The 14890-nt window shown below is 58.8% G+C and overlaps 1 protein-coding gene across 4 annotated transcripts in view; it reads left to right on the top strand.

Annotated features, from left to right (window-relative positions):
- The window catches only part of CLIP2 (CAP-Gly domain containing linker protein 2), a 66158-nt gene extending 51620 nt beyond the window's left edge, over positions 1 to 14538 (top strand). For 3 of the 4 annotated variants that reach the window (XM_045074946.1, XM_045074947.1, XM_045074945.1), the window contains 8 exons: positions 887 to 1822; positions 3869 to 3926; positions 6163 to 6246; positions 7362 to 7518; positions 9477 to 9636; positions 10916 to 11101; positions 11392 to 11454; positions 12574 to 14538. In XM_045074946.1, the coding sequence (XP_044930881.1) occupies positions 887 to 1822; positions 3869 to 3926; positions 6163 to 6246; positions 7362 to 7518; positions 9477 to 9636; positions 10916 to 11101; positions 11392 to 11454; positions 12574 to 12585 (1656 nt within the window). In that variant the 3' untranslated portion in view covers positions 12586 to 14538. Of the gene's footprint in view, positions 1 to 886; positions 1823 to 3868; positions 3927 to 6162; positions 6247 to 7361; positions 7519 to 9476; positions 9637 to 10915; positions 11102 to 11391; positions 11455 to 12573 lie in introns of those variants that run through there. The other variant, XM_045074948.1, reaches the window with a different exon arrangement.
- Positions 14539 to 14890: the final 352 nt, after the last annotated feature.

The following is a 14890-nucleotide window of genomic DNA, read 5'->3' as shown; positions in this document are numbered from 1 at the left end:
GCGAGCGGAGACCGGTCAGACCGTCTGAGCGGGGTGGGGGCCTGGGCGAGCGTGGTCCGTTTCTGCAGGTCAGTCTCGGCACACAAGTGAGCGTGTGTATGTGTGCGTGTGTGTCTGGAGACACACGGGCGTCCCTTTGCACACACCGGCTGCGGTCAGGCGACTGTGTGTGCTTGTGTGGGATGCACACGCGTGCGAGGAGGCTGCTTGCAGAAACCGACCCAGCCCCCCGGGGCGGGCTGGAGCCCTCCACCCCGAGGCATCTTGATCTGGGGGTCACCCTGATTAGAAAGACAAAACTGGATTTCCAGAACTAAAGGTCACCTTCGGAAACAAAAAAAATTTTTTTCCAGTTAGGAAGAGATTTAAAACTTGCAAAAGTATCATTTCCAAATACGACTGCGATTGTTGTGATCCAGGTTGGGTTGGAGGGGGCGGGGGTGGGGATGAGCCTCTCATCTCAGTTACCCATCAGGAGGTGCGTCTGGGAGCACCAGTTTTGTTCTGCCTTGGGCATTAAGCCCGACCTTTCCTGGGCCACCCGCTCCAGACGACCCTCCTAGTGAACCCGCCCATTCCGGCTGGGGACCCTCCCCGAGCCAGATAAGGCAACGCTCCCTCCTCAGGCAAGCCAGAACCTCAAACAGGTGGTTTCTTTCAACCGCCAATTTGTCCTGGGCCACCCAGGGCCGCAGGGGCAGTCGAGTCCCTGGGTCACCGGGCTGCAGGCCAGGGGAGTCTCTCCGGAAGTTGTGGCCGGGAGTGGGACAGGGGGTGCTCCCAGGGACGGCCGGCGCCCGGGTCGGGTGCTGGGGTCGGCTGGTGGGGGGGGGCGCCCTTCCCTTCCACGGAGCCCGCTGACCCCCGCCTGCCTCTCTCCCGCCAGCTGACCACGGTGGCCGAGCAGTCGCGCGTGCTGCAGCTAGAGGAGGAGCTGAGCCTGCGGCGCGGCGAGATCGAGGAGCTGCAGCAGTGCCTGCGGCACTCGGGCCCGCCGCCCGCCGACCACCCCGAGGCGGCCGAGACGCTGCGGCTGCGGGAGCGGCTGCTGTCCTCCAGCCAGGAGCACCAGCGGGAGAGCGGCGCGCTGCGCGACAAGTACGAGAAGGCGCTGCGGGCCTACCAGGCGGAGGTGGAGAAGCTCCGGGCGGCCAACGAGAAGTATGCGCAGGAGGTGGTGGACCTCAAGGCCAAGGTGCAGCAGGCCACCAGCGAGAACATGGGCCTCATGGACAACTGGAAGTCCAAGCTGGACTCGCTGGCCTCGGACCACCAGAAGTCCCTGGAGGACCTCAAGGCCACCCTGAACTCGGGCCCAGGCGCCCAGCAGAAGGAGATCGGGGAGCTGAAGGCGGTGATGGAAGGCATCAAGATGGAGCACCAGCTGCAGCTGGGCAACCTGCGGGCCAAGCACGACATCGAGACGGCCGTGCACGTCAAGGAGAAGGAGGGGCTGCGGCAGAAGCTGCAGGAGGCCCAGGAGGAGCTGGCCGGGCTGCGGCAGCACTGGCGGGCCCAGCTGGAGGCGCAGGCCGGCCAGCACCGGCTGGAGCTGCAGGAGGCCCAGGACCGGCGCCGCGACGCCGAGCTGCGGGTGCACGAGCTGGAGAAGCTGGACGCGGAGTATCGCGGCCAGGCGCAGGCCATCGAGTTCCTCAAGGAGCAGATCTCCCTGGCCGAGAAGAAGATGCTGGACCACGAGCTGCTGCAGCGGTCGGAAGCCCAGAGCAAGCAGGAGGCCGAGAGGCTGCGGGAGAAGCTTCTGGTGGCTGAAAACAGACTGCAGGCCGTCGAGTCCCTGTGCTCGTCCCAGCACAGCAACGTAGGCAGCCGCCTCTCGGGCCGGGCTGGCTGGGGCGGGGGGACGGGGCCACGGGGGCTCCCAGCGCCGGCGGACCCCTCTTCCCAGCCAGGCCCACGTGAGACCAGAGGACCCCTTCATCCCTCCATCGGTAGGGCAGGGTGACCGTGGGACCCAAGGCGGGCAGAGCTGACCTGGCTGGGCCTGGAGAGATGCGTACGCTGGCACAGGGCACAGGGTTCCTCCCCGTCCCCAGGCCCCTGGTTCTCCCAGACGTGTCCCACTCTGCGGGCTCCTGGATCTCCCCAAGGCACCAGCACCAGGAGCTCCGTGGTGCGGGGGGGGGGGGCAGGGGGGCATCTCCCAACACAGGCACCAACCTAGGTGACCTAAGCGCGGCCCCCTTTGCCAGTCCTGATGAGCCTGAACCACTGTCACGGCCAGAGTGTGGGGTCTCCAGAGTGGGCAGTGGGAGGCTGGAAGGGCATAGTTCCAAAGCAGCTGTTGCTACAGTATCCGTTCTGGTCCGAATCGAGAAGTCCTCTAAACATCTAGTACATCTTCCTTCAGCTCAGCACGCTGGGGAGGCCCAGGCCTTGGGCGGTGTGGGCCGTGAGCATGCCCGCCGGGAAGGGCCTTTCGGGTAGCTCTGGCCCCCAGACCCTTGTGCTGGGACCTGTGTTGCCTTTTCTGACCTGAACCCTTGCAAGGTTAGTGTTGTCTCGGTCTCAGATGAGCAAAGCAAGCCCGAGACGGGGTTTCCTGCCCACCAGCGGTGGGGATCAGGCCCAGCTCCGCTGCTAAAGGGCCGGCTGAGGGTGCCCAGGATGACATGGGTCCAATCCCAGATGAGGGACAGCGAGTGTCATGATCACTGCCTTTACACAGGCCCTGGGCCTCCTTGGGCGTCCGAGTCTCCTTGGGCGTTTACACTAGAGTGACTTCTAGCTGTTAAGTGTTGAGGAGTTCCACAAATGGGTGCCTGTTTTGTAGAGGGACCTCTGCCTGTGTCCCCTCTGGCGGCCCGTTGTGGCAGCCTTTCTGCCCCTTTCCCCTAGGGAGGGACCATTTTTAGCAAGCGTTTTCCCAGGATCCTAGGCAGAGAGGAAAGGAACAGCCCCCAGAGTCACTTACGTGCCCGAGGCCTGCTTGGCTTCAGAATGGGGACGGTCCCTTAGCAGAGGTGGTTTGGGACTGCTGTGGTTCCACAGGATGGCCCCCTTCCCCTCAGTCACAGACCTTGGGCCAAGGAGTGGGCAGTGACCTCAGGAAGGCCCATCTCTTGATTTTCATACACGTGGAGCTTCGGTCTGGACCCACATGACTCCCAGATGCAGAGGTTTAAGTGCAGGGACAATTGGCTGAGACTTCAGAAGGGGGCTTGGGATGTATGAACGAAGTATGAGGGGCGGGTTGATGGAGGTGACTGCCTGCCTGGCTCTCTGCTGCCCCTCAGTGTTAGACTGGCGAACTGCAGGCCCAGAGGACAGCCAGCTTGGGCAGAGTCTGGACACTTTTCCCGAGGAGCCGCGGGCATCCTGTTGACGTTTGCCATCCGGATTTGTTTTTCTTAATGGGTCTTTTCTTCTTTGGCTTCTGGGTTTATTATTAAAAAGAAGTCTTGGAGGGAGAGGAAGTAGCTTTCCTTGAAGTCCCTCTGGGAGCTGCCCTGTGGCGGCTGATGCTTGTTTTATGGATGAGAAACCAAGCCGGGGATTTTGCCTCTGGATAATGATGGAAACAGATTTCCAGGACTGATCTCTGTGGGTGTCCCAGGGGAGGAGACATCTGTTCAACATAACAGACATTTGCAACAAAGGAAGGGGTGGGAAGCGTTCTGGGGGAAGCTGCACAAACCGCCTTGGGGGGCACTGGGAGCTGGAAGGGGGGGGTCCTCTCTTGTCAGGGGGCAGGATGGAAGACATCTGTGCTCCTTGCCCCCATATCAAGTCCCTGAGAACCAGCCTGTAGGGGGTGAGGGGTGCTGGCTCTGCTGGCGGCCGGGGGGGTTGCTTGGGGGGGTCATCCGGGGGGCTGAGCGACCCCCTTACCAGGCTCTTCTTTCAGATGATTGAGTCCAACGACATTTCAGGGGAGAAGATCAGAATGAAGGAGACTATAGAGGGTGAGTGGCCACGGGGCTGGGTGGGACCCTGGGCTTTGGGGCTTATGAAGTGCCCGGCCGTAGGCTAAACCGCTTGTTACTTGTTTGGTTTTGACTTTACTTTCTTTAATATATAAACTTCCAGTGGGTCAAAGGGCAGCGTCCGGAAAAGGGTGCCCTGTCACTTGAGTTCTCTCCCTAAAGGCACCACGTTGGCCAACTTACGGTTCCTTTCCAGAGACGCTTACGCACAAACACCTGGGTCGCCCAGCCACACCTCCCGCGCCGTTCCACCCCTTTCTCTTGTCCACTTTACAGTGCCTCTTGGAGACTGTTCCAGTCTCTTCCAGTCTCTTCCATGATGGAGAATAATCCTTTGCTTGGAGCCCTGTCACGTGTTTACCCAGTTTCCTACAGATGGATTGTGGGTTGTTTCCAGTCTTTGTCTATTACATGGCTTCAGTAAATTACCTTCTGCTCTTTGGGGCTCCAAACTTCAACTCCCACCTGCTGAGGTTGAAAGTAGGTTTCCCCACAAGCTTCGCCAGCAAAATATTTCATCACACTTTGTGGTCTTTGCCAGCCTGAGTGGTGAAAGAGGTTCCCTGATGTAACTTCAGCGTGCCTTCTCTTACTTCATGTCCTGTGTTCTGCTTGCGTCTTTGGCTCATTTTTTCCTAGCAGGTTGTTGATCCTCTTGTTGATTTTTAGAAACTCTTTATATATGACATTGCAAACATTTTTCCCCCCATTTGTAGTTTGTCTTTTGACTTTTCTTATGGTCATGCATGCCATGCAGATTTCTTTTGAAGACTTTTTTTATTTATTTTAATGAGAGAGAGAGAGAGGGAGAGAGAGAGAGAGGAGCAAGCGGAAGGGCAGAAGGGAAGGGAAGGGGACAAGCAGACTCTGTTCAGCAGGGAACCCGACGCAGGGCTCAATCTCGTGACCCAGAGATCATGACCTGAGCCAAAAATTAAAAGTCGGACAGTTAACTGACTTGAGCCACCCAGACTTTAAAATTTATGTTTTAGTCCCTCCGAATAGTCCTTCCTGCTCTGCTTTTTCAAAATTATAAATTCTTTTGGGTGATTTTTTTTTTTTAGATGCAACATTAAGACATAACTAACTGTTCTTCTTTTTTTTATTAATATTTGATTTATTTATTTGACAAAGAGAGAGAGATCACAAGTAGGCAGAGAGGCAGGCAGAGAGAGAGGAAGGGAAGTAGGCTCCCCACAGAGCAGAGAGCCCGATGCGGGGCTCGATCCCAGGACCCCGAGATCTTGACTTGAGCCGAAGGCAGTGGCTTGAACCCACTGAGCCACCCAGGCGCCCATAACTAACTGTTCTGAAGTGAATAATTCGGGGGGCATTTAGTATGTTCAATCAGTGTTCTGTAACCGTGACCTCCATCTCGTTCCAAAACATGTTCATCTCCCCAGAAGGAAACCCCGTGCCCATCGTTAGTCGCTTCCCTGCCGGCTGCAGCCCTGACAAGCACCGGTCTGCTCTCTGTCTGTGGGTTTGCCCATTCAGGCCGTCCAGAACATCATGCCATAGGCGGACGCCTGGCCTCTTTGACTTAGCGCACTGTAAGCAGGGTTCACTTACATAGCACGTGTCACCGCTCCGTTCCCGAGTGATACGCCGTGTGCCCCCGTCTTACTCCTCCCCCAGCTGTTGACGGAGGGCTGGTCTGTTTCTGCCTCCCGGCTCTTGGGAGTGGTGTCGCGGTAAACACACACAAGGAGACGCAGGCGAGTCCCTGTGCCCGCGTTCGGGGGTGTGCCCGTGTGTTCTGTGTCTTAACGCGCTGAGGAAGGATTTGCTAGAACCCCTTGGCTGGTCTTGCTTCTCTGCCCAGTGATGTCAGAATCTTGTTGGTATTTTTATGGGTATCCTACGTACATGTATTAACTTAGGGGAACTGGATGTGTTTCTAGCATTTTCCGTAGATTGTCCTTTTGGGGATCATTCTGAGGCTCTTGAACACACACAGCTGTGTGACACGGGCACCGTGACTGTCCCCATTTATCACTCAGGGAAACAGACTCCCCGAGAGTTAAATGGCCTGACACCGCGTGGTACTGGAGGCTTCTTGGGAGTGGGTCCCCCAGCGAGGGGGCTTGTGTGGGGAAGGATGTGGACCCTGGAGGCCAAGGGTAGCTTCGTTTTCGGGTTCCTGCGGGAGGGCCACGCCCTCACCCACTGCCCCTGCAACACTGTGGCCCCTTGTCTCTCCTTTCTTCCCTAGGCCTCCAGGACAAGCTGAACAAGAGGGACAAAGAGGTGACAGCCTTGATGTCCCAGACCGAGATGCTCAGGGCCCAAGTAAGTGGTAAGTCTCCCTCCCGCAGGGCAGATGCGGGGGGCTCTTGCAGGGGGGCCTGGAGCCCGTGGAGCATGGACTGGGTTGGCTTCTGGGTCCGGGCGTCCTCCGCCTTGAGAGGGCGACGTGGGCCAGTCCTGCTCGGACTCCCACCTGAGCAGCGGAGAGTGGAAGAGTGTGGCGCCCACGTCATCTCTGGGATGACCAAGCACCCCTGCTGCCTTCTTCCCGCAGAGCCAGTTCTGTGTTTTCTGGGTTCCGAAGTTGCATCAGCTTTCTCCTCCTCTTGACTCCTTTTTAAAAAAATATTTATTTGAGAGAGAGAGCACAAGCAGCGGGAGCGGCCGAGGCAGAGGGAGAAGCAGGCGCCCCACTGATCGATGGGGGGCTCGATCCCAGGACCACAGGATCGTGACCTGAGCCGAAGGCAGACACTTAACCGACTGAGCTGCTCAGGCGCCCCGACTCTTGTCTTGACTCTAACGTTGGTCGTGCACATAGAGTGCCTGTGCCCCCGGCTCCTTTCTAGAAGAAATGCAGGATACAGGCCTCCGGACTTGGGGGCGGGGAGGATGCTGGCCACAGCAGGGAGCGAGACACGGACAGACGGGGAGCCCGGAGAGAGGCACGGGTCTGGAGTTTATGATTCCGAGAACTGGCCATGCCTCTCGTCCTCCAGAATGCCGGTGGTGATGTCCGTGAGACGCCGCCGTCCCGGGGGGTGGTCCGCACTCCCACTTCTGTCCAGTTCCCATCACGCCTCATTGGTCCCCACACAGGGCGGTTGACCTCAGACCTCTCCAAGGCTAAGGGGGGGATTTAGCCTTCCCTTGTCCAGGTCGCAGTGTCGATGCCCAGGGCCTGTCTCGGGAAGGGTGGCCTGCTTCTCCCCACACCAAAGGGCCTGTGTGGCTGAACTTGGGTTGTGGCCTGCTCTGTGTGGCTGTTCTCTCGGCCTCTTGCTGGCTCGCCAGGACAAGAAAGACCCGCTCCGTGGAGTGTGTCCCCCTGGTCCCCCGCGAAAATCAGCTCCCTGCCCAGCTTGGCTCCCCAACCCCCAGCGGAGACAGATTCTCATGGAGAGCTTGACCCTGTCTCTGCTTTCCCTGCCATCTGACCCTCAGCACTGGAGACAAAGTGCAAGTCGGGAGAGAAGAAGGTGGACGCCCTCCAGAAGGAGAAGCGGCGCTTGGAGGCAGAGCTGGAGGCCGTGTCCCGAAAGACGCACGACGCCTCGGGCCAGCTGGTCCTCATCAGCCAGGAGCTGCTCCGGAAGGAGCGGTGAGTCCGCCGCGGGCAGTCCTGACCCTGAGCCTGACCCCGACCGCACTCCACCGGACATTAGCCAGTCTTCTCCGGAGGCAGGGCAGGGGTGGGCCGGGTGAGTCAGGTGCCTGGCACCACGGGTGATGCTGTCCTTGGCTCCGGTGAAACCTCAGAATCCTCAACACAGATCTCCAAGCAGAGTTCGCAGGCAACACTGGTGGTTCCCAGACTTCTTGGTCTCTGGGATCCCTTTAAACTCTTAACAAGGACTGAGGGTTCCCAAAAAGCTTTTGTTTATTTATTCTGTAATTACCATATTATCAATTAAAACAGAAGTTTAGAAATCTTTCTAAATCCACTTAAAAATTATCACAAGCCAGTTGCATCACATGTAAATAATAGGCTTTTGATAAAAAGTAACCGTTTTTCTGGGTTCGCCTGGGTGGCTCAGTCATTGGGCGTCTGCCTTCGGCTCAGGTCGTGATCCCGGGGTCCTGGGTTTGAGCCCTGCGTCGGGCGCCCTGCTCGGCGGGAAACCTGCTTCTCCCGCTCTCCCTGCTTTCGTTCTCTCTCTAGCTCTCTCTCTCTGCAAATAAATAAATAAAATCTTTTAAATAAATAATTTTTTTTAAAAAGTGGCCGTTTTCCAAAACAAAGATTGTTTTAGGAGAAGAGTGGCATCGTGTTACATTTTTGCCAATTTTCTGGGTCTCGTAATTTGTAGAAGACAGCCGGATTCTCGTATCTTCCTCTGCTTTCCGTCTCTGCAGTTGTTATTTTGAAGTACATTATGAAAATCTGACCTTACATAGATAATGTAGTTGGAAAAGAGAGAGGAGTATTTTAATATCCTTTTCAGAGTATTATTAATATACCACGTAGGTGCGCCTGGCCGGCTCCGTCGGGAGAGCACGAGGCTCTTAGATCTCAGGGTTGTGAGTTTTAGCTCCACGTTGGATGTGGAGGTTACTTAAAAATTAAGTCTTTAGGGGCGCCTGGGTGGCTCAGTGGGTTAAAGCCTCTGCCTTCAGCTCGGGTCATGATCTCAGGGTCCTGGGATCGAGCCCCGCATCGGGCTCTCTGCTCAGCAGGGAGCCTGCCTCCCCCTCTCTCTCTGCCTGCCTCTCTGCCTACTTGTGATTTCTGTCTGTCAAATAAATAAATTTAAAAAAAAAAATTAAGTCTTTAAAAAATAAAAAAAATAGAAAGTCATGCACACGAGCTCTCTTGGATGAATGTTTGGTTTTATTTAAACTTTTTTTTTTTTAAGATTTTATTTATTTATTTGACAGAGAGAGAGATCACAAGCAGGCAGAGAGGCAGGCAGAGAGAGAGGAGGAAGCAGGCTCCCCGCTGAGCAGAGAGCCCGATGCGGGGCTCAATCCTAGGACCCTGAGATTATGACCTGAGCCGAAGGCAGAAGCTTAACCCACTGAGCCACCCGGGCATCCCTTATTTAAACTTTTTAAATGATTTTTATTTTTATATATTTTTTAAAATTTTTATTTATTTGAGAGAGAGAGAGAGAGATAGGGCATGAGCAGGGAGAAGGAGCAGAGTCAGAGGGAGAAGCAGGTTCCCCACTGAGCAGGGAGCCCGATGCGGGGCTCAATCTTGGGACCCCGGGGATCATGATCTGAGCAGAAGGGAGATGGTTAACTGACTGAGCCACCCAGGCGCCCCTGTTTTATTTAATTTTGAATCAAACAGATATTCTGTTCTCTGTTTTTAAAACTTGAAGGACATTCTAGAAAAGGCCCAGTCCTCTTGACCATCCCATCCCCAAATCCTGGCCCCTCTCGGGCTGCCAGCGAACGGTTTCACGGCAGCCCCTCCTGGCCCGGGCGCTGTCTGCACAGCCATCGCCCGCCCTTAGCGCGGCCAGCCCGAAGGCAGCTGGCCGATCGCGGGGTGTGGAAGCCCAGGGCCAGGGCTGACGGGCTTTCCTGTGCCCGCCTGCCGAATCCCGCTAGGAGCCTGAACGAACTTCGAGTGTTGCTGCTGGAGGCCAATCGCCACTCCCCGGGGCCCGAGAGGGACCTGAGCCGCGAGGTCCACAAGGCCGAGTGGAGGATCAAGGAGCAGAAGCTCAAGGACGACATCCGGGGCCTGCGAGAGAAGCTGACCGGGCTGGTGCGTGGGCAAGCGGGAGCCTGGGGACAGGGGCGTGCCGCGGTGGGCGGAGGCTGGCGCTGTCCTGGAGCCACCCCGGGGACAGCCAAGTCACAGGGAGGGTTCTAGAGGCTGTAGCATCACAGACAGGGTCAGCGACGTAGCTGGTGGAAGGGCCACGGGCGACCCCTTTGCAGACCTCGTGGCTGGCCGCATGGCAGTCTGGTGACACGGTGCGGGGGAAGGCTTCCGAAGACCCCCAGCTGTCCCGAGCTAGGGTGGGCTCCTGCGGGGTGCTGAGCTCCCCATTGGGGGAAGTAATCAGCCAGAAACCAGCTCCTAACTCAGGATTTTGCCATGGGGGTTCACACATCTGTCTCAGGAAGGAGATGGGACCTACCAGAGCTCTTTCTAACCCCAAGCTGCTGGGAGCTAGGACGACTCCATCAAGAGCAGGAACGTGCCTGAGCTGAGTCCCCAGACGCGGGCCTTGGAGTAGGTGGGCCACTCTGGGAACACAGGACAGAATTGTCCCCAGTTGTCCCCGCTGTGGCCAGCTATGGGGCCCTGTCAGTCCCAGGGTTGGACAGGACAGGTTCTGGGAAGACAGGCCGGCTGCCGTGGGATGTGGCTCCAAAGCCCCCAGCGCCCTCCCGCTCAGCTGCACGGGTTCAGCCATTGGAGGAGACGGAGGAGGGGAGGCCTCTCGGGCAGGGCAGCGGGACAGGACCTGCCCGAAGCTGGGGGACCCACGGAGTCAAGGGCCAGGGCTCACTCAGACTGCACACCCTTCCAGTCCTGGCAGGCCTAGCCCACAGGCAGGACTCCAGGGCCCTTGGCTCTGCATCCAGGCATAACTCAGGAGAAGCCAAGGCCCTGGGGCCCGTGGGGACTTCAAAGTTTTGATTCCCTGAGGCTTTCCCAGAGCCTCATGGAGGGGGTGAATTCCTGTTCTGGCTCATCTCCGTGGGGCACAGGCTGGTCGAGTTTCTCTGGGGACCTCGCCCAGGGCAGCCTCTCCCATGTCCCCCTGCGCTGTCCCCAGTGCCACAGGAGAACTAGGGAAGGGCTCGGTGGTTAGAAAGTCTCCGCGGTGAGGGAGGTTTGAGGGGAGGATCAGAGCGGAGCAGAAGGCTCTGGAGGCACCTGGCCCAGGGGCGGCGTGATACAGTGTGATACAGGTTTGTGCAGGAGCCAGGAGGCCCGGCGGGCGCGTCCTCTCCTAGCACACGCATGCACGCGTGCAGACGAGCGCACCCAGGCTCACACGCGGGCTCTCCGTCCCCGCTGCTGCGTGCAGGACAAAGAGAAGTCCCTGGTGGACCAGCGGCGCTACTCTCTCATTGACCCGGCCTCGGCGCCCGAGCTGCAGCGGCTGCAGCGCCAGCTCATGAGCACGGAGGACGCGCTGCGGGACGCCCTGGACCAGGCTCAGCAGGTGGAGAAGCTCATGGAGGCCATGAGGAGCTGCCCCGACAAGTCCCAGGTGAGCCCCGGGCCGGGCCTGGGCGGACCGGGCGGCGCGCTCTGTCATCGGAAGCATGGCCCTGTCCTGGGAACCCTGGTCTGTGAGCGGGGAGACTGTCCTCCAGGAGTCCCCACTCGGGGGAATACTCAGCTTGATCCTGGGGAGCTCAGACTAAGCTGGGATGTGGCCCTGCCCTGAGACCCCCAACCCATGCCGCTTTCTGAAGAGCCGCTGGTGGCCTCTAGTGGTCGCACCAGGAACTGCCGCCTGGTGACCTTCACTCAGCCCGTGCCCGGGACTCTTTGCAGGCCATCAGCAATTCCAGTTCTGCAAATGGCATCCACCAGCAAGACAAGGGCCACAAACAAGAGGTAAGGGACGCCCTGCCCCCCCAAGGGGACCCCTTGCCACACCCACGGCCCTCCCACACGGGCTGACTTTCCAGGAGGAAAAATACCTGAGAAGCCACCCCAATTACAAAGGCGCCCGGTGCCAGAGTCTCCCAGGTAGGGCGGCCACTCTCCATCCAGCCGTCATCCGCTCCTGTCCGCTTGTTTCGATTTTTCCAAACACTGACATAGTAAAAGTTCCGCGTGCCTACTGGGAAACTTCTAGGGGGAAAAAAAAAAAACCAAAATAGAACGTACTCTTAGAGATGACCTAGGTTGACAACTTTTAGATGATCTCTTTGTGGGACTTTCCTCTGTGTGCGTGTGTACGTGTACAGAATTCTTATTATTTGCTGATCCCTTATTTGCAAACCGACCTACTTCATGAAATTTGTGACCCCAAAATCAGCACTCACGGCCCTTTTAGGTCATTCTCGGGCGTGCGCAGACTGGAGAGAAATTCGCGTCCCCCACTGCGCACAGTCCCGGCAGAGGCTGCACAGGGCGATGGCGATGCCCACCGCCAGTTCCAGCTCTGAGTCAATAACCGTCCTTTCCACGCTCGGTCTGGTGCCGTGTTTCTCCCATTTTCGTGCTTTTTCTTGTTGATCTTGCTGTTCAGAATGACCCTGGGGGCTCCCGGCTGGCTCAGAGCGTATGACTCATGATCTCAGCTTTGTGAGTTCAAGCCCCAGGTTGGGTGTCACTGGGGTCTCGATCCCAGGACCCCAGCACCACGACCTGAGCCAAAGTCAGACACTTACGACTGAGCCACCCAGGTGCCCTGTTATTTATTTTTTGTGTAAGTAGTCCCCACGCCCAGTGTAGAGCCCCAGGCAGGGCTTGAACTCACGACCCTGAGACCAAGACCTGAGCTGAGATCAAGAATCGGGTGTTCAGGGTGCCCGGGAGGCTCAGTGAACGTGCAGGGGCGAGGCTGAGCAGGGGAAGGAACTCTCCTCTTTTCATTTTGGGGCCGTGGAGCCCCCACCCCCACCCCCCCGGCCACTGTGTCCTCCGGAGATGGAAGAACCTGGGCCTGTGGGGGAGGGGCGGAGAGCCAGATAGGACACCTGCTGATCAGGCCCTTGCTCTCTCCAGGAGAAGCACTGACCCCGAGGGACACCGTGGAGCTGCCCGGTCCACACCACAGCCCCTGCAGCCTGCCCCGGTGGCGCCTCCTCCAGGCAGGGGCCAGGACTGTCACTTTGGAGACAAGAACAGTGTTTGTAACAATGACGTGCCCACTGCCTCGGACAATCCCCCATCCCCGACCCCCCCCTGCGGGACCAGGAGGCTTCCTCAAGCACGACCTCCCACAGAGAGCGGTACAGTCCCGGCCTGGCCCCCGGGACCTTCGGCCTGGACAGCCTGGATGCCCCAGCAGTTTCTGGAATTTGGGGGAGGCTGAGGTGATCTGGCCAGGCCCCCCACGCCCCCCCACCAAGAAGGAGCCGCCCTGAGCACCATCTTGGCACCCGGGGCGCGTCCCTCCCCTCCCTTTCTCCCCCTTCTCCCGGGTTCCCCTGACACCCCAGAGAGCCATTGTCCCGGGAAAGGGTCAGAGGAGGCCCCACTAGGCACCAAGGAGGGCAGTCCGGTCCTCGGGAGCCAGGTGGGGACCCCCTTTTCTGCAGCCCCCAGGCTTCTTGTCCCCACAAACAGTGGTACAAGCCCCCTTCAGCCCCTCCGCCCAGCTCAGCCCAAGTTCAAGGTGTTGTGGGGACAAGGTCCTCCCCACCCCCAACACCAGCGCATACACGTAGCTCCAAGCCGCTGGCCCAGCGGTCAGCACAAGGCCAGGAGCCACAGTATTAGGGAAGTTCGGAAGCCCCTCTCCTCCTCCCCCCTCACGGACCGGGCTGGGCGCTGGGGCAGCGGGGCCGCTGGAGAGCCCAGACCCGGGGACTGGCCCGCCACGTGGTGTCCCGGTGGACTAGCGGTTCCAGAACTGGGCCTCTCCCGCGCAGACAGGCTCACGCAGGCTCCGACCCTGGCCTGCGCCCCGGGGGGTCTCGCACGCATGCGCAGCCGTGCCGTGTGGACAGGGGCATTTGCGGTCGGAAGATGCGCGCGCTGCGGTCCTGGGGTCGAACCCCCGGCCCGGCAGGGCTGTGCCCGGACACACCGCCCCACACGATTCTGCAGCCGCACTGTGTGCGTGTACACCCGGGTGCACGTGGCTGAGTGTTCAGGGACGTGCGTGCCGGGCACAGTCGTCGGAGGGCTCGCCTGCCAACAGCCCCCTTGCTTACCGGGCACCTGCTTCGAGCTCTGGAAGCCCCGTGCCCGCAGCCAAGGAAAGAGCCCAAGAGCTGTTGGAGAGAAGAAAGATCTAACCGCCTCTCCCCGATGCCCAGCGAGCCCGTCTGGGTTACTCCAGGCCTGTGGGTGGTGGGAAAAGCCAGTAGAACAACCTCTAGAGCTGGAGGGCGCACAGGTTACTGCCTTTGCCTCAGTGTCCCCGCGGAGGCCTTCCTCCGCCTCCCCCAGCTCAGGGAGTGTTTTCACTCTGGGGCCCCTCTCCCAGGAGCTCAAAGGGGGAAGCCTGATGGCCCATCCAGGCGTTCCTGCCGCGCACCAGGACGGGTATGCAGTCTGTGCCCTGAGAGCAACCCAGGGCCCCCCCCCCCATTCTTGCCCAAATGCAGCCCATCCTTGGGGCGGGGGGTTAGCCAGATCGTGCCGTTGGCCCGCCACCTCCCCGTTGGCTTCTGGTAGCTCTCGCATGCGGTTTTATTAACAACAGTCTAGAAGCGACGCTTTAGTGGCCTAACCCAGAGTTAACTACTCTTTCCAGCAAAATCCGGCAGCTCACCCCGCCTACAGAAGGCGCTGATTAGTCTACTAACAGCCAAAGGCCCACACCAGGAGGGGCTGAGCGCCCAGGGCACCTGGCAGGTGGCAAGAAGCCCTTTGCCCGTGAAGGCCTCCCCCTGCCCAGTGTGGGTTCAGCCTGTGCTCCGTCCCCAAGCCCTCCCCAACCCTTGTCCTCCCCGAAGTGGAATTGTTGAAGTGTGGCGAGTCCGTGCTCGAGACAATAAAGCTTGTGACTGATGTCCAGGACCCTTGTCTGCTTTTCTCTGCGTGCCCGCTGGGGCGTGCCAGGAGTGGGGGTCAGTCCTGTCCTGCTCGTTGCCGGCTAATTCTTACTCAGTTGTGAAGGGCTGATGAGGGCTTCACAGGGCCTGGCTTGAAGAGACCCAGGAGACCAGGACCGGAGCCCGTCCAAGGAGCAGGAACCCAGCAGGGACCGTCCGAGGACCAGAGACAGCAGGCAGAGGCAGCCAGGCCGGGCAAGGCTGCCAGAAGAGGGCTGGGGGTTTGGACTTGACTCTGTTAGAAGGAGGAGGGGCCCACAAGAAGGAAATGAAACCTCTCCCTGATGTGCAGAATAACCAAAACGAGTTCAGTGCGT

The sequence above is a fragment of the Mustela putorius genome, unplaced genomic scaffold, assembly GCF_011764305.1.
Source record: "Mustela putorius furo isolate JIRA1106 unplaced genomic scaffold, ASM1176430v1.1 tig00000139_pilon_pilon_pilon, whole genome shotgun sequence".
Lineage (NCBI taxonomy): Eukaryota > Metazoa > Chordata > Mammalia > Carnivora > Mustelidae > Mustela > Mustela putorius.
This window is presented reverse-complemented; position numbering and strand designations above follow the sequence as displayed.